The sequence below is a fragment of the Ochotona princeps genome, chromosome 12 (assembly GCF_030435755.1).
Source record: "Ochotona princeps isolate mOchPri1 chromosome 12, mOchPri1.hap1, whole genome shotgun sequence".
NCBI lineage: Eukaryota > Metazoa > Chordata > Mammalia > Lagomorpha > Ochotonidae > Ochotona > Ochotona princeps.
Genome location: NC_080843.1, coordinates 51262252 through 51281452, shown reverse-complemented (window position 1 = coordinate 51281452; position 19201 = coordinate 51262252). Strand labels below are relative to the sequence as shown.

At 45.6% G+C, this 19201-nt stretch overlaps 1 protein-coding gene across 3 annotated transcripts in view; it reads left to right on the top strand.

Annotated features, from left to right (window-relative positions):
• Positions 1 to 19201, top strand: part of ATP7B (ATPase copper transporting beta) — a 65061-nt gene that overhangs the window by 36653 nt on the left and 9207 nt on the right. For all 3 annotated transcript variants that reach the window (XM_058670819.1, XM_058670820.1, XM_058670821.1), the window contains 11 exons: positions 3574 to 3735; positions 4598 to 4674; positions 6047 to 6221; positions 7300 to 7533; positions 8213 to 8304; positions 12163 to 12290; positions 12401 to 12555; positions 12747 to 12881; positions 15826 to 16020; positions 17678 to 17860; positions 18923 to 19091. In XM_058670819.1, the coding sequence (XP_058526802.1) occupies positions 3574 to 3735; positions 4598 to 4674; positions 6047 to 6221; positions 7300 to 7533; positions 8213 to 8304; positions 12163 to 12290; positions 12401 to 12555; positions 12747 to 12881; positions 15826 to 16020; positions 17678 to 17860; positions 18923 to 19091 (1705 nt within the window). The remainder of the gene's footprint in view (positions 1 to 3573; positions 3736 to 4597; positions 4675 to 6046; positions 6222 to 7299; positions 7534 to 8212; positions 8305 to 12162; positions 12291 to 12400; positions 12556 to 12746; positions 12882 to 15825; positions 16021 to 17677; positions 17861 to 18922; positions 19092 to 19201) is intronic.

Here is a 19201-nt window from a genome sequence, read left to right as displayed (position 1 = left end):
GGGAGTCTTGCAGCAGTTAGGAGGGTTGTGCAGAGGAGCATGTCCTACCTTTGAAGGCAGTGATCTCGGTGTTGCTGGTCAGAGACACTTACAGAAGCCCCGCACTATTAGAGCCAGAAGTCACACCTAGGGCTGTGGCTGTCTGCCTAGTGATCGGCCGCCTCCTCTTGTGCTTAGATTAGGCAAGAACCATTCTTTATATCCCAGTAGCTGCTGAGGGGTGCCAGCGGTAGCACTAATGTGAGACATTTACCTGGTATGTTAGACAAGAGCAGAGCTGAATGATCCAACTCTGTTGCAGCATTACCCAAAAATACACCCCTGTACCATATGTGAGGTGGTAGTGCAACCTGCTCCAGGATGCATGTGGTCTGGAACACAGCAAGCTTGCTGCTGTCCTGCTGGACATGTCCGGACCCTAACCATGTCCTGCTCAAATAGTGCTGATCCCGATAGCTTTATTAAAATAGATGGTTTTGTGTTCTAAAAAATAAAGCATTAAAAGGGCCAGCATTGTGACACAACATGTTAAGCTCCTGTCCACAGTACTAGCACCCATATAGTCACCAGCCTGATCCAGCTCCCTACTAATGTGCTTGGAAAGGCAGCCGAAGATGGCCCAAGTGTTTGGAACCTGCACCAACATGGGAGACCCAGAGGAAGCTCCTGAATCCTGGCTTTGGTCTGTCCCGTTCTGATGATCATGGCCATCTGGGGAGGGAACCAACAGATAATTGGTCTCTGTCTCTCCCTGCCTCTGTAACTCTGCCATTCAAATAAGTGTATAAATAAAGCTGGGTCATAGAGCAGGTCATTTTTCAGTTCTCTTGGTACTCTCCGAACTGATTTCTATAGTGGTTGTACTAGCCTATACTCACAGCAGCGATGAAGGAAGGTACCTTTCTTTCTACATCCACACCAGCAGGTGTTGTTAGTAGAGTTCTCAATGTAGGCCAATCTCATTGGTGTTAAGTAGAACCTCAATTTGGTTTTCATTTGTATTTCCCTGATAGCTAGGGAGCCTGAGCATTTCTTCATATGTCTATTAGCCTTTTGAATTTGTTTTTTGAAAAATGTCAGTTCATTTCCTTAGCCTGTTTCTTGTTTGTTTTGCAGTTGTTTCTGAAGCTCTTTGTAAATACTGCATATTAACCCCCTATTGGTTGTGTAGTGTGCAAAGCTTTTCTCCCATTCTGTTGGTTGCTTCTTTTGCATTTTGTTGATCATTTCCTTTGCCAAACAGAAGCTTCTTAGTTTAATGTAGTCCCATTTGCAAAGTATGAGATCGGTAACTCTTTTAATTCTGTTTTTGCTGCATCTCAGGGGTTTTGATATTTTTGTTTTTCATTCATTCAAAAAAAAGTTTTTGTTTTTCTTATTAATGTCCTCGCTGACTCCTGGGTCACACAACAGCACAGCATCTTTTTCTTCATTTCTTCAGTGACACATTGGTCATTCAGTAGAATGTTATTTAATTTCATGTTGTAAATTTTCTATTTTTCTCAGTGTTGTTGATTTTCTTTTATGGCTTTTCATTTAAGGGGGTGTATGGTAACTGTGTAATAGAGACTGCCACTTACAGATGTGAACATGTAATGTCGTGTGCTTCTCTACTTACAAATCAAAGATTGGCCCCCAGTGAAACTGTTGAATGTAGCTTAACAGTAGAATGCTGGACTGTCTGCCATTGTTCATGCCTACAATGTCAGGACACACTTAAATAGCTGAATGATGGACTTAGGACTGATTGTGAAGGAATACACTCTTGTAGTGATATTGGGGAAATCAGTGGGGTGAGGCTTTGGGGAGGGAGGGAAGTGAAATCCCGGAGCCTATGGAACTGCATCATGGAATAATAAAATAAATAAATTTAAAAAATAAATAAAGGATTTAAAAAGGCAAGTAAAATATACCCACTAACCATATAAACAACTAAAACATTGTCTATTTGAGTGAATTATGTAAACTGGCACCTAAGAATGTAACTCACATCAGAGCAATAAATCTTCTACACTTTTGTATCTTCCTTGCTCAACACTTTGACAGCAAAAAGCCAAAATAATTAGTTAAGAAAAAGGTAGGAATTAATACCTTTTTTGTTTAAAATATTTTTAATATTTAAAAAGCCTAAAGTTTGTAATTCCTGGTAGGGAAACATTATTTGAATGAATACTCCATGGTGAACCACTGTAAAAATCCTTCGGCTGTGTTTGGTGCAGATGAGTAGGGATTATCTTTGCAGCACCCCCGCTGTCTCAGTGAGGTCAGAGGTACATTGGTTTGTGTTATTGCAACATCCACTAGGTGATGCAGGCTGCTTTTTGTTCAGTAAGGGCTTTATCAGAAGGGCATTAGTTTGACCTCCAAATTTGCCTGGCCATTTAGTGTTAAGACTCATAACCTTGGGACTGCTCTGATATTTTGACATATTTGCTTGGGTTCTGGGCCACATTTGGGAAGCCTCCGTGATTTCTGGGTCCTGCCTGGATGCAAAAAATATCTGGATCAGTAAGAATGTCTTTGAACCCTGGCATCCCTACCCTTCCAGGCCTGCTGCCTCCCATCCCAGGGATTCCTCCAGGAAAATGTCCATCCCCTCTGGGAAACCATGGGAGCAGAGCCACACTGAGCTCCTAGCTGCCCTCTGACTTCTTCCTCCTGCTGGGCTCTGGCGTGCTCCTGTTGGACCTACTCAACCCTGTCCTTTGTTCATAGTTTTTTCTGATGTTGTACAGTTTTCTGGGTAAGGGAAGATCAGGGGTTGCTTATTCTCAGTGATCCAGAAATCTGTGTGCTTTCTCTTACCAGTTGTAGCCTTGAACTGCAATAGGTTTTGTTTCAGTGGCTCTGTCACAATCTCGGATAGCAGCATTCAGCTTCTGCAGTTTGATGATGACCCTGGATGTCTTGGCCAAGAATGAGTTTGACGGCATCTGTGAGAGTCAGTGACTTTCAGATGTTGATCATCATTTAGGGCTTCCATGGCAGCCTCTTTTCTACTGCCTGATCTATCATCTCAATTTTCTCTGCATTTTCAACTCCCATTTCTTGAGGGGTATCAGTGTCTAGTTCAGTTATACCTTCATTGTCCATTTCTAGATCACTTTCTTTACTTGATAGCTCCTCATCTTTACGTTTTCCTCTGCATTCTGGCTATTTTTTCTTTCTTGGTGTTTTCTGGTTTGGCTTTGTGAGAAACAGGTGACACTTCTTTCCTACCCTAAGACCTATTGATCTACTTTCTCAAGAAGTGCATTTCCTCAATGTACAGAAAGCTCAGATCCTGCTTACACAGTTTCACAAAGGTCCAAAGCTTGCTCACTGTTGTGGATCTGTGGTGTGGAGGCAGCAGATGTGGCCTGAGGCAGCTGTGGCCTGGTTCCAGGCAGCAGCAGTGGCTCAGCATGACTGTGTAAAAGAGGAAGGACTGAGAATCTTGTATGTGGAGTTTGGAAGTGGGAATCCAGAGGTTTGGGCAGGGTTATGGGAGGGGGACAGGCCATGGCCCAGACTCCCCAAGGTGCCCTGAGCAGGCTCTCTCAATTTTGAGTGGGGTTTTGTCCTGTGTTTCAGATCACAGGGATGACGTGCGCTTCCTGTGTTCACAACATAGAGTCCAGGCTCACAAGGATGAATGGCATCACCTACGCCTCTGTGGCCCTCGCCACCAGCAAAGCCCACGTGAAGTTTGATCCGGAAGTTATTGGTCCAAGGGATATTGTGAAACTTATTGAGGTAGGCATTCCTTAAAAAATTATATCCACCTTTGTAAAAATAGCAATATGCGTCATTGAAGAAAAATGAGAAAGTATAGCTAAGTAAAATGAAGATGTGAAATGCACCTGAAGTCCTTCAACTTTTCCATGGAAAATAACTTGAGGGTGGGCGTTTGGCTTAGCACTGAAGATACCCACACCTCATATTCAGTGTCTGAGTTCATTACCCATCTCTAACTCCTGACTCTGTCTTCTGCTCATGCAAACCATGGAAAGCAGTGATTGGGTTGCCACAACCCAAGGGGGAAAGCTGACTGGCCTTCATGACTCCCATTCTGGATCTGGGAGACAGACATCGTAAACAGTGCCTTTACTGCTGTGCCAGCTGCTCATCCCCAAACCCAGAAAACTTCGACTTGAAGAATTCCAGATATCTGAATGAATGAAAAAGCCGAAGGTTGAGAGTTCAATACTTTCCTCAAAGCCACAGCATTATTGGAAGATCTCAATCTGATTATCTGTCTCTTGTCTTTTGAATAAATAAAATAAAACTTAAACCAAAGCATACATTTTAAAATAAGACTTGAAATTCAAAGTTACCACTGTTCAGCTTTGGAGTCTGGTAGACTGACCTCAGAATCCATGGCCTTGGCCAACAGAGGGAACAGGCCAAGGGGCCACCTCCTCAGGGGTGATGCAGTCTGTAAGTATGGATGGGTACAGAACTTCTGAGCAGGGTTTGTGAGGCAATCTAGGCACACCTACATTCCTGTGACCTCTTTTAGATTCACGTTCTAATTTCTAAAGCTGTAACGTACTTTCTACCAATGCATGTTTTAACCAAGAACCTTCCTCCTTGTTTCTTGCTCCTCTCTTTTTAGGAAATTGGCTTTCAAGCTTCCCTGGCCCAGAGAAACACCAATGCTCATCACTTGGACCACAAAGTGGAGATAAAGCAGTAGGTAGAACACAGAGGGTAACCAAGTGTCTCCCTGTCTGTGGATCTAAGTGCATGACACATGCTGTGCAAATGCCCCCGGCTTGTCAGTGTCCCCACTGCCCTTGACTTGGTTGGGACCCTTCCACCTGGATCAGCTGCTTGTACCCTCCTAATGGTAACCCTCAGAAGTGGTGTTGTCCAGTAGAAGCTTCTGTGATGGTGTCAGCTTCTACGTCTGCTTCTTGTCAGGTGCAGTTAGTGAGCACTTGAACTGTACCTCATGTAATTGTGTAACAACTTTTAAACTTTTTTAAATTTTAATTCAACCACAGATTGTGCAGCATTCAGATTGAGAAAACAGGAATATAGACTTCTTTTTCAGTATTTGCGTGGATTCTGTAACTACAATTTAAGGCCAGGAATCGTGGCTAAATAAAGGGAAATGGACTTGGAGGAGGTCTGGAATTCCTTTGATTCAGGGGTCACTTATTCATTCAGCAACCTTAAAGGTTACTGTTGTAACCAGCCTTTGTGCCAAGTGCTGGGGCTGAAGAGAATGTCATCTCCAACTTAAAAGGGCATGTAGTCTGACATGGAATGTATGAGTGAACCAGTGACAGGTAGGTTCTAGAAGGTTTGGGAAACTTTGAAGTAGGGGATACAACATCTGAGCATCAGAGAATGAGTAGAAGTTTATTGAGCTGAAGGAGATGGGGTTGGAGGAGGACGAGGGGAAGAGCTCCGGGAAGCCTTCTGTGGCTTGGCATGATTAGTATGCTGGGGTGCAGAGGGACCGGCAGAAGAGGCCTCTGGAAAGCAGTGACTCTCCGGGAGCCTTGAGCAGGCAGCAGCCAAGCAGTGCAGGCCAGTGGCTCACAGGCAATGCTAACATTCATGAGAGGTGCCTCAGTCATTTGGTTGAAATTTCCTGGCAGGTATTGCTAGTAGGAGACCTCAGCTGTCACTCATTACCTCCAGTTTCGAACTTCAGTATCCATCAGAACAGTTTCACTCTTCCCACTGACTCAATTTTAAAAGTAATTGTTTAGAAGTTGCATGTTTAAAATTGAATGGAACATTTATTTTACCAATAAAATCCTACTTGTATCTGGTTCCTTCTTGGAGGTTCTATATGATTGCATTTTGAATAGAGAGTTGTGGAGTGAGAATGTTAAAACTCTTTGGGACTTCCATTGGCTCACATATAAATTGGGGGTAACCTATCAGCTGTGTGAAGGCGAGGGCTGGGCCCTTGTAGCCTTGTGTAGGCCCTTTATGTTTCTGCATTTTAACCCTAAGTAGTTTGTCTCAAGTGTGATAAAAGAGGCATGGCCTTCAGGCCCTGTGCCAGACATTGTCCAAGGTGACTGTTGATACAATTGCTTTCCAGGTGGAAGAAGTCTTTCCTGTGCAGCCTGGTGTTTGGCATCCCTGTTATGGGATTAATGATCTACATGTTGATACCCAGCAATGGGACCCACGAGTCTATGATCCTGGACCACAACATCATTGGAGGACTGTCCATTCTAAACCTCATCTTCTTTATCTTGTGTACCTTCGTCCAGGTGTGTATTGGAAAGATGAGCAAAGCTCTGCCCTCCGTGTCTGTGTGTGACCAGAAACTGGCCCAGATAATTGCTGCTTTCCCTCCCTACCTTATGACAAGTGAGGGGACAGGGGTGATATGGCCTTCAGCCTGGGGGACTAAGAAGGCCTGGTTTCACTGTGTTGCATAGTTGTTTGTAACTCCAGCTGAACAATAGCCCTGCCTGCTGCAGGGAATGAGTGAACCTGTATGGCTCCAGTTTGCTTATTGCTTAGCTTAGTTTACCCTTGTTTTAGAAGCAGCAGCCAGATCAAACTGGAGTTCATGCTTCATCTGGAGTGCCATAGGTTCTTTATCTTTGAGTAAATAATAATCCAAGAGAGATTGCTGTCATAGAGTGTGTACCGTAGTGGTGATAATAAGGAACTAGTTGTGTTTCTGTTGGGAAGTGTGCCCTCTGTGTCTGTATTGTGGAATATAAACTCCTGACTTCATGTTGGAATGTGCAAGACTATTTGGGGGCAAGAATTTGTGGGCTAATTTTTTTCTCCCTATGTTTTCTTTACATTATGAGAAGTTCAAGCCGTATTGAAGTATAAGAAAAAAGCAGGAAAACCCTCCTTTAGCCCAGTCTTATCCCCCATTGTTACTACAGTTTTATTAATTGTTGGGCATGTGTCTTTCCAGGTCTTCGTTTATAGATAGAACACACACATGGGCATGTCTATGTCCATCACATAATGCAGACACCAGCTGACACACTGATACACTGACTTAACCATGTGTGGTGGGCAGTTCATGCCAGTGGTCATAGTTGAGCACATTCTCTTCTGAGACTATATGGCATGGTCCACAGCAAAATGAACCCTGTTTTTTTCCCATCATCCTCCTGTTGACGGACATTGCCATTGATTGCTTGCACTCCCTTGATTGATCATCCATGGTCAGTAGTCCTCTGAATCAGAAACATTGTCACAGAGGAAAAAGTGTCATCAAGATTAGGAACAAACTTAGAGTATTTGTCATCCTGAGGGCCCATGCTTGTTCCTGAAACTCCCTGCCTTGCTTGTTGGTAGCCTGTGTTCTTTGTCTTCCAGTTCCTCGGCGGGTGGTACTTCTATGTGCAGGCCTACAAATCTCTGAGACACAGGTCGGCCAACATGGACGTGCTCATTGTACTGGCCACCACTGTCGCTTACGTCTACTCCCTGGTCATCCTGGTGGTTGCAGTTGCTGAGCAGGCAGATAGGAGCCCTGTGACGTTTTTTGACACCCCACCCATGCTGTTCGTGTTCATTGCCCTGGGGCGGTGGCTGGAGCACGTGGCAAAGGTAACTGCAGCTCTGGTTAAGAGTTGTTCTTTGAGTGATACGAATTCCAGTTGATCTGAGCACCATGTTTAGAATTACTAATTGTACATGGTCTAGAGAACTCCTTAAGGAATATGAAACTTCTATGTGATTAACTTCTCTGCTTACTAATCTCTGAATTAGTTGCTACTTCTGTAATCCCAGCTAATCTGATTAATTATTAAAACTTTTGTTCAGGTGCACTGTGTCAGGGAAAGAACCCTTGGCTTTAGGTAAGAGCCCACACCGTGTCTCAGTGCACCACTGAGTGTAGCTAGACTTCATCGGTCCACAAAGCCGTTGTTAAAACTCTGCGTTAAACCTAGCATTGTGACATGTTCTATAAGAGAGGGACATAGATTATACAGCAAATTAAGGTTGAACCTAAAAAAATATATACAAATAGGAAAATTTTTTCCCCAGTCTGACATGTAACTGCTACATCTTGACGTCACGGGCATTGTACTGTCAGTGTGGTGATGCTATGCCTGGCTGTGTGTCGATGGCAGTGATTAACCCCTATCTGTGCAGAACCTCTTGCTGTGTGGTACAGCTGTGTCCGCGGCTGCTTTCTCTCTCACACTAGGCCTATGGCTGTCAGGTTGGGTGTGAAGAACATTCAGCTCACGGTAGCTCTTACTACATTTTGGTTATTTCCTAGAGTAAAACCTCAGAAGCCCTGGCCAAACTCATGTCGCTCCAAGCCACAGAGGCCACCGTTGTGACCCTTGGTAATGACAATCTCATCATCAGGTGGGTTTTGTTCATCTGAAGTGCCTGAAGTCAACTACTGTCAGCCTGGGTAACAGGCATCGAACTCCCATTGTGTAGTTGCACTAGACCTTGTGAGGGCTGGTGCAGACACAGGGAGAGCCCACCTCTCAGTGTTCTGTGAACAAGAGCAAGAGTTGGAGCTGGAGGTGGGCCGTAGGCCAAGTGACAGACCCCTCGAGGGCTGTCCTGCGGGGTCTCCAGGGCTGGTGCACAGCAGTCTTTGGCAAGTAAGTGAGCCAGTGATTGAGGATATGGGAAGCATTGCTGATTAGTGCAGGCACCTCTGATTTTCTTTTTTCTCTAGATGCTGGTTTTTAAATCACAGAGACAGTTTTAGTGATGACTTAGTGTCTACCAGACACTTCTCAGCTGTTCACACACATTGTCTGATTTAATCCTGATGCCCCTCCTGTAAGTGGGTGCTGTCATTCTCTCTGTTTGGAGTAGGAAGAATCTGTAGGTCTGTAAGACGAGGCAGCTCTGCAACAGGCCATGGTGGGCCCGTGGCAGAGCTGGGATCCGGCCCAGAGCCTTCCTTGAGCTAGCATGCAGCACCAGGCCTGCCTGCCCTCGGGACTGCCTCTCACCCTTGACTGCCTCGGTGGCTTTGCCGTATTCTGTGCCTTGACTCACTTTATTTTGTCTATGAATTAACGACATGAGTGTTTCTGAGATGTGGAAATGTTCACGGGGAAGCTAATCTTCCTACAGCTGCACTTGTTCTGACTTATGTCTTTCCCACTCATCTTGCTAGACTGCTTTTCAGGGTGAGGTGCTCCTGTTGGCATGAGCTGCGTTGTGTGTAACTGCTCCAGTGAGCTGAACACCAGCAGACAGGCCTCTTTGCCTGAAACCAGCTGAAAGGTGAAGGCATGTGGGCTGCCCCTGCCCCAACAGTTGTTTTCCAAAGATGGTGACTCAGATTGAGGGGTCCTCCCTCCTGCTGTCACAACAAGGTGGCACCATTTTTCAAGCTGGCACTCAGAAGACCAGAGTCCATTCTGGCTGTGCCTCCTGTGAGCTGTGTGGCTGGGGTGTATCTGACGATTAATTTCTGTCTTGCACACTTCAGGGTACTCATTCATGCCTGCCTCCCAACAGGATGCTTGGGGCCCTCAGTCACTCCCTGTTCTCACACTGCCACTCCCTCCCTGGGCCATCGGCCTCCCTTAAAGGGTATAGATGTGCTGTAATATGGAATGGGCTATGCGCCAGGCTGCCCAGTCCCTTTGCTTCCTGCATTGCTCTCCTATGTGAGCCTCTGCCCATACAGAGAGGTCAGTGGTGCCCACTGTGGACCGCTGGAGTTGCCCACATCAGCTGACTTGTCACAGCAAGGCTCTGGCCTTTCCTCCCCCAGCCGTCTGCCGGGGATACCTGTCCTTCCTCTTTACCCCAGTCCGGGGGCTGGGGACATCTATAGGCATCTTCCTGGTGTGTTACTCTTCCCCTTGCTGTTGCTACTCTGTCTCCCCCCTTGGGATTTCTTCATTCTCTGCACTTAATCATGGCTACTCCTTGGGGGGTTTAGTATCGACCCCTTTGTTGTTGTGGGGAACAAACTGTCGCTGGAATGGAGCATCTATGCAGTGCTCTGAGTGACCAGGTATGCAGGCCTTTCTCAAATCTACCTCTGGGTCCTGAGATTCCCCTCATTGCTCACAGCCTTTCTCTTGGGGACTCCCAGCAACTGAGGCCCAGCCCAGTGCGTCTTGCTCTCATCTCCTTCCTTGCTGTGTTCCACATTGTCCTCTTCTCCCAGTGCCTGTGGGTTTCGGGCATGCCAGTTCCTCAGGGACAGCCTGGCATCCTCTGTGGCACCTCTGCTTCCAAGCTCAGAACCCTTGAGTACTGCTGCACCTTCAGGGCGTGATTGCTGCTGCTGCTGCAGCTATTCAGGCCACCTTGAACTTCTCCCTAAAGCAGTCATCTCCTTGCTGGCCTGCTTCCAGCCTTGTCTCCTTCAAAATGCTTTTCCCATGTTCAAACTAGTGACCTTTCAGAAAGCACAAATTCGGTTTTATGCAGGATCTTCCAAAAGTTCACAGAAAATGCATGTTATGAAAAATTAGTGCATTTTCCACAAACTTTCTGAACTATTCTGAGGTTACGTCCATTACTCTGTAGCAGAAGATGCTTCAACAATCACCAGTTGTCCTGAGAATGAACTTCCTCTTTCTTAATTTCTTGAAAGATTGATTTGTTTATTCGAAAGATCGACTCAGCCACACACAGAGAACGCTCCTCCATCTACTGGTTTGTTCCTCAAATGGATACAAAAACTGTGATTGGGCCAAGCCAAAGCTAGGAGCCAGGAATTGCAACCTGATCTCCCACGTGATGGCAGAGACCCAAGTACTTGGACCACCATCCGCTACCTTCCCAGGCATGTTAGCAGGGAGCTGAATTAGAAGTGAAATAGCCAGGATTCAAACTGATGCTCTGGTATGGGTTGTGGCATTCCAAGCAGATCGATCCCTTGTGCCTGAATGCCTGGCCCCAGTGTTCCTTTAGAGGACAGTGAGATTAGCATCTTCCAAGCTCAGCCCTTCAATATAGCCTCTCTGTGCCACTGAAGAGTCCCGCAAAGGTCTCCTGCCTCTAGATTCCCCCTTGCCTGATTCCTTGTCCTCAGGTCTTGGCTTGATGTCAAGGCAGATCTTCCATCTGCTGATTCACTCCCCAAATAGCCACAATAGCCGGATCTGAAGCCAGGAACCAGTTTCTTCTGGATCTCCCACACGGGTGCAGGGTCCCAAAGCTTTCCCGGGCCACAGGTAGGGAGCTGGAGGGGAAGTGGAGCAGCTGGGATACAAACCAGCACCCATATGTGTTCCCAGCGCATGCAAAGTGAGGACTTTAGCCACTAGGCTACCACGCCAGAGCCATCTACTGTCATATGTTAAAGACAAATATTGCACGCATGCATGGGCTTGACATTAAACGACTTGCATGTCTTGGTCCCCACTTTCCCACTTGAGGGTTTTCTGTTCCTATGTAATTAGGGTGGGAAGTAAAGTCACCAAATTTATCAAACACAGTGGCCATTGTAGGTTTTCTGCTTGCCAGTTTACAATTACTGAGGAGGGAAAGCGAAGATGAAAGTGAGGCCCACAGCTGCTGGAAGAAACTTCAATCTGAAGAGTCACTAAGAGGAAAACCCCCAAACCCTGTCTTTGAGTTAAGGTTGTTACCACTCAGCATTTTGGAGTGGAGGCAGGCAGGCCTTAGCTCCTAAAGAACAGATACTTTGAGCAGTAAATCCAGAAGGATACATGTTAACTCCCATAAAGGACCATTTACCTTAAATTAAGTTGCTCAGAGGTAGAAAGATTTTAACTCAGATCAAAGATGAAGTCCCAAGTCTGATTAAGCAGAGATCAGTATTACTAAATACTTTGTAGAAGGGAACCCTTCGAAGATGTCCATATTTATGCATCTTTCCTTTAACCCTCTCCGAGGATTACATGAGGTTTTGCTGGAGGAAGGGTCTGCCCTGTTGTCCTGGCACTTTTTGTTTCTGAAGGGCAGGGGTGTTCTTCCTGCACAGGCTTCTCCTGCCCTTGGTGGTGAATCTCTAGGGTGCACGGAGGAGGCCTCAGAAGGGCCCTGGACCCAACACAGTGTAAATGTGTGTAAACAGTAGTTATGCCATTATTTAGGGAATGATGGTGTAGAAAAAAGCCTTTACGTGTTCACTACAGACACAAGATTTTTCTTGTTTGTTTGTGTTCAGTCCACAGTTGACTGAGGATTACAGGGTTGTAGAACCCTCAGGTATGGAGCTGGGGAGCTCTGAGTTGCCGTGTGTGTTGACTTGAGTGACGTTCATTGCAGAGAGGAGCAGGTACCCATGGAGCTGGTACAGCGCGGTGATATCATCAAGGTTGTCCCTGGAGGGAAGTTCCCAGTGGATGGGAAGGTTCTAGAAGGCAACACCATGGCTGACGAATCCCTTATCACAGGTGAAGTGGCTTGTTTCGTGTTTGCTTTAGTTATATCACGGCAGCTGTCGGGCCATGAGAATGCTGAATGGGTCTGGCAAGTGACGGGTGTCCCTTTCCTCGGCCTCCAGGAGAAGCCATGCCCGTCACTAAGAAGCCCGGGAGCGTCGTGATCGCTGGATCTATAAATGCACATGGTTCTGTACTTATTACAGCCACCCACGTGGGCAACGATACCACTTTGGCTCAGATTGTGAAATTGGTAGAAGAGGCTCAGATGTCAAAGGTAAAGAAAAACGTAAAATATCAGCCTGTTCCCTCACTTCAGAAATTATGTAGAGTGTTGTAGAATCAGGCACAGCCTGAGTAGAGATTGATTAGTAAACGTGGAGAGAGAACCTTAATCCTTACCCATACTTGTGTTTTATTTCTTCCTGAATTGTAATTCCCCATGATCTTGTTCTTTTATTTTCATAGGCACCGATTCAGCAGTTGGCTGACCGGTTCAGTGGATATTTTGTTCCATTTATAATCATCATTTCAACCTTGACGTTGGTGGCATGGATTATAATCGGTTTTATCGATTTTGGTATTGTTCAGAAATACTTTCCTGTAAGTTGAATGCCTTGGGCAATATGATTGCTGTGTTTTAAAAAATCCATTGCAATTAATACCATTTGTTAAAATTCCTCGGGTTCACTGAACTTTAATTATTTGTTACATTTTTGTGTGCTTGCTTCACTTATTGGCAGCAAAGTCTAAGTCATAGTAAGACAGTCCCTCTATTTCTGTAGGTTTTTGTTAAAGTTGTCCTTTGCTCTCTCATGAAATAATTTTCCACAGGCATCAGCTGGCTCAGGCTGTACCATTCAGAGCGTTTATAGTGTGCCGAACTGGCCATTTTTGACATTAGAAGACAGTCTGTTTACAGTCTTGATGGCTTGGCAGAAGATTGTTTTTGTTCTTTAGATCCACCAATGCCATCTTAAGCCTCCTAGCTTCTCAAGCTATGCTAGTAGCTTTTAAATAATATTTATTAATATTATATGTGAGCAATTAATTGAATGGTTTTGAGTTTTAAGTGAATGAAGGGCACTGTCTTTTACCAAATACTGTTTCATCAAACTTCAAAAGATGTAAGTTGAGTCTAGCGGCTAAAGTCCTCTCCTTGAATACGCCAGGATCCCATATGGGCACTGGTTTTAACCCTGGCAGCCCTGCTTCCCATCCAGCTCCCTGCTTGTGGCCTGGGAAAGCAGTTGAGGACAGCCCAAAACCTTGGAACCCTGCACCTGTATGGGAGATCTGGAAGAAGCTCCTGGCTCCTGGCTTCAGATTGGCACAGCACTGGCTGTTGCAGTCACTTGGGAGTGAATCATCATACGGAAGATATTTCTCTCTGTCTCTCCTCCTCACTATATATATCTGCCTTTCCAATAAAAATAATAAATCTTAAAAAAAGGATGAAAGTTAAATATATAATCCATTCCTTAGGAAAGTTATCTCTTCAAGAAATTAAAACTGTGTACAGCAACACTTCTCCACTGGGAGCTCTTTTGCCCCCGCGCCCCCACACACACCTGCAGGAACAATCTTGCAACGACTTGAATGCATTTTTTGGCTTTCAAAGCACGGGGATTGCTGTTCTAGGATGCTATCAAATATCCCATTAGGCACAGAGTTAGCTGACCCCAAATACCAGCAGTATCAGGATCAAGAAGCCTTGATAAACAAACAAACAAAAAAAAGTCAGCAATACCATTAAAGCAGTATTTAATATCTACCCAGGGTGTGGGACAGCGTTTTTCCCTATCCCATACCTAGTCTGATGTAATGAATATGTTACCAAAGAGCCATAGGATAAAAACTACAAATGTGAAATAGATTATTTTTCTCTGTAGAACATTTCTGTATGCATAATACATTCTTGAGTTGTACATGATTGACATTTTCTCACTCAAATTTCCTGTCTTAAATTTAAAAAATTACTCACTTAAACATTTTCTAACCTCTGAAGATATAACCCGTGGATATGTTTCAGAGTAACCTGTGGATATGTTCCTTGAATTTGCCAGTGACTATTGACTGGCTGTGGCTATGAGAAGACTCAGTCCTAAATGAGTTGGAAAATATGGCTTTTGCTCTTCCATGCTTCTCTGTCTTACTTTGGCTTCCTTTGTTTTTATCTGCATTATCAGGGAGGATGCTGGCAAATGAGGTACTGTGTGTTCCTGTCATTCCTCGGCTGCGCAAAAGCATTTGTAGGGAAAGGTTCATGTTCACTTCTAGAAGTCAACCCAGTCCTACTAGAATACCAGCTGCTGTCTGGACAAGGGTTACTGGATTCTAAATCACATGATCTTTATTTCTAAAAATCACATTGTATCTTAAACATCATGTTTCTGTACAGAAACAGTTATTCCCTTGAGACATAACTCATCTTTTAATAAAAAGCCTTATTTAGAACCCTTGCCTTTAAAAATCGAAGAATAAAGAGTAGTTGGAATCTAAAGAGATTGTGATCTGTTTGCTTTGATTTAGAAAGTGTACTTTTTATTCTAATTAAAAGAATGCAATATCTCTGGATTGTTGTCCATAGCCAGCAGTCATTTTGAAAAATAAATCAGAGAATCTCAAAAATCTGCGAATGCAAATGATACTTGCCACCAAGTATCAGGAAACAAAAGGTATCATTTTATTTATGTGCTTTGGGTTTACAAAGAAAACAGTAGTGAAGAATAGAAGAAAATAAAGGTGGTTTCAAATCATATCCCAAAAAGTAACCAGTTTTCTACTTTGGTGTATTTTTTTCCCAATATTTGTTGAAATGTCATATGTACATTCGGGACATAGAGTTTTGCATGAGTAAAATCACAGTATATGCTTTTAAAATTCTGCTACATATCTGATATCCTCCAACAATTGCATAATATTCCATTACTCACGGTTAGTTAACCAGTTCTCTGTTGGTTGTTTTCAGTTATTTGCAATTGTAAGAACAAAATACTATGATAAGTATCTTTGTATGTTTTCCCACTTACGTGATTGTTTCCCTAGAATATATTTCTTATAGATAAATTATAGCTAGAGCTTTTATAGTGAAAAAAATAATAATGCAATAGTAATGATTTTCTTCCATGTACCATGTGTTTTTGTGTATTTATGTGTATATTTCCTGGTTTAATCCTTACTGCAGCCTGTGAGCTGGGTATAATCATTACCATTTTGTGTGGAAGGGAACTAGGCACCAAGTACCAGGAAAAGGAACTGCCTGGCCTGACTTCAAGATGTGTGTCCTTTATCCTGTTGGGGATTGTGATTTTGTTCCTGCAGTGCCTGTTGGAAGGGAGCCTATGGAATCAGCGTTGAGAGCTAAGGTTGTAGAGCAGGGAAGTGAACTGGGACACCTTTAAAGAAGTGCGGAATGTGATTATGTGTCCTAAGCCCCAGCACAGCGTACCCGTTCCGTCCCCTCTCCCCACCAAACACTCTTTTGTGATTAGCATTCGGTGCAGATCCTCAGTGGACTCACTGCCTGCCTCTCTCTCCTCTTCAGAAGCCCCACAAGCGCATCTCCCAGACAGAGGTCATCCTCCGGTTTGCATTCCAGACGTCCATCACAGTCCTGTGCATTGCCTGCCCCTGTTCCCTGGGGCTGGCCACACCTACGGCGGTCATGGTGGGCACTGGGGTGGCCGCCCAGAATGGCGTGCTCATCAAGGGAGGCAAGCCTCTGGAGATGGCTCATAAGGTGAGTGCTTGGCCGGCCTCTCCCACTTGCCTGTGGAAGCCTTAAGAACTCTTCTTAATAGATAGTTACTTACTTACTCTTTGTGATAGGTGCTTGCTATTCTCATTTTACAAATGAGGAAACAGCAGCAGGGGGTGTTAGATGACTTGCTACAATGCCTGCAGCTAGCAAAAATTCCCAGCCTCATCATAGTCAAGCAGAAAAGTGCTCACTCTGCATCTGTGGGATTAGTCATGAGGAGTGGATTAAAGAACCACAGCTACCACTGCAGCTGGCCTTTGGCCCGGCATGCCACCCCTGACCTTCCTCATTTAGGTTTATTTATTCATTGTGAACAATTGTCATGTGTGGGCCCAGTGCTAGGTTTTGGTGATGGTCAAGATTGAGGGCATACAATTAATATCAGTGGAGTATGCCAACAATGAATGCTGAGTATCACAGGAGAGTGGACGGTATCAGGAGGACACTGAGAGAGGCTTAGCCTAGACCTGAAGTTACACTGTGGAACAGGTAGGTGGTCAGGGAAAGGAGTAGGGAGGGCATAGTGAGTGAGAGTCAGCCAGATGACAGAAGAATGTTCCAGCAATGGGGAACAGTGAGAGGACCTGGGAGGCTGTGTTGCTTGCTGTACCACAGACACCATAAAATCAGGGGTGAGCTTTCTCCCCACCATTGTTCCCCCCTCCAAGCCTTCAGCTCAGTGCCTGACATGTCAGAAGCACTCAGGTTATTTGCTGAGTAAATAAATAGAAAATGGGGAGAAAGTCGCCAAGAGAGATGGAAAAAGAAAAAGACATGAGATGAGGCTGTTGAAGAGGGGCAGATTGCAAAGGGCTGGAAGTCTCTGTAAAGGAGTCTGAACTTCACCTTGAGAATGACAAACTAGGAGGGATGTGGGGCACCTCTGTGACTAGGTTGCTGTTGGGAATGTGTGTCTGGCTGTAGGGGGAAGGAAGGGCCTGTGGAGGGAGATCAGTCACTTGTGTCAAGGACAGGCATGGCTTGTGGGGTTGGTAACAGGAAGCTAGATATACTGTTTACAAACACATAAGAGTCACACTACCAGCGGAACAACCTGCTGGCTTTAGATAGGGCTTGGGAAAGTGTGCAGTTCAGGGAGCATGAGGTTTGTGGAGTCACTGGCCTCTAGCCACGAAGCAGCAGGTCTGAGCGTGGCTGCTGCCAGTGGGCTGGCCACACATGTGCAGATGGCACAAAGCTGCTGTTGACCTGGTGTCGCAGGCTGAAAACTGACCCCCTGGTCACTTGCTGTGATTTGTGGCAGCGGCACAGGCACTTGGCGTGGGAGGCTTCATTCCAGCCGAGGTGGGCAGGAGAGGACGCTGAGTGAACTCCACAGGTAGCAGTGCACAGAAGTCAGCAGGACCCGGCCTGACTCCTGGCCTGTCTTGAGGAGAAGTGGCTGCTGCTCTTGTCCCGGAGACTGCCTGGTCAGGGTTACACCCTGTGGAGGTGTCTGGGTAGTTTTTGTAGTTGGAGCTGTTGAACCAGTGTTGACTGCAGAGGGTTTGGTGTGGAAGGTACCAGGGAAGTTTCCTTGTTTGTCCAAGGTTGGCCTGAGTCTGCTTCAAGGCTCTGTAGACTCTGAAAGTTTCTTCCATCTTTTGTTTTTTTGTGCGTCTCTTTTGTTTTGCAGATTAAAACTGTGATGTTTGACAAAACTGGCACCATTACCTACGGAGTCCCCAAAGTCATGCGGGTCCTGCTGCTCGTCGACAAGGCCACACTACCCCTCAGGAAGGTTCTGGCTGTGGTGGGGACTGCGGAGGCCAGTAGTGAACACCCCTTGGGTGTGGCAGTCACCAAATACTGTAAAGAGGTAGGCCGACCCCGTATTGCTCCCTGTGCCTCGCGCACCCCCAGCCTCCTGGGAGCCTCAGCAGGCTGCTCTAGAGCAGGTGGAGACAGAGCCAAAGACTCTCGTTACAGCTATTTGCTGAGCATCCTGGCTCGGGACACCAAAATGCAGGAGACCTGCACTCTGCCCTCTGGAAGCTTGCAGCCTGAGGGTGAGAGGTGGCTAGAAACTCAGGTCCAGTCAGTGCCTGTCGTGAGGGGAAGCATATGGGCATGTTGGAGTGAGAGAGTAAGACACGCGCTCTACAGGGCACAGTTTCAGGGAGAGGAGCCTGCAAGGGAAACCGTAGCGACCACAGCTTTGTCCTCCTTTGTTCCGTCTACACGAAAGGACCTCTTTTTGTTTTAAGTGTCTTCCATCAGAATATACAGGGAATAGAATGTGTTAGAATTTTTCCCTAACAAGTTTTAAATGACCTTAAGTAAATTCTATTATTACTAAAAATAAAAAAGTGACTCGGTATATTGAAAAAAGTTGGTAACCCTGCCTGGACCTTCCTTTTGCATTTTATCCTTTGAAAGGGATTAAACAGGCCATGTTTCATGTCAGCACTCCTGACCTGTTGGGCAGAATTCCACTGCCCCTAATCATCTGCCATTTGTCTTTTTACCGTCTGTTGTCCTTTTCCCGGGCATGTGGTCTTCATCCTCAGGCAGCCTGGTTACCGCTGACTCCATCACTTCTGTGCAGTCTTTCCCCTGTTTGGTGGCTGTGGCCCTGGGATGGGAGGTGTTCACTGTGAACTACCTTTCCTGTCTGCTGTGTGAGCCTTGTGCTGGGCAGAGTCTGAGCAGCTTAATCGTGTTCAACTTAATAACGGTCATACCTTTATCACAAGAGAGAAAAATAATTGCTGAGTTAACCCTTGCTCTCCTAACCTTCCCTTTCATTCTGCTTTCCTTCCTTTCTTTCTCATTTCCTGCTCTGTGGTGCCCTCTCACTCCTCACCTTGGCTCTCTGGCCTGCCTCCCTTCTGCTTTGCCCCTGTGATCTGCCTCCTCTCCCATCTTCCTACCTTCACAGGAACTTGGAACTGACACCTTGGGATACTGCACAGACTTCCAGGCCGTGCCAGGCTGTGGAATTGGCTGCAAAGTTAGCAGTGTGGAAGGCCTTCTGGCTCGCGGTGAACGCTCGCCGAATGAACCAGCTGGACACGTGAATGGGCTTGGCTCCATTCCTGAGGAAAAAGGTATCAGTGCTTTTTTTTCTCTGCCACTGGATCTGTGAGTGGCTGGTCCTGCCTGGGTCAGAGTGGAGACAAGCCAGGCCACAGGGGACAGCAACATGCCAGGCCTGCCT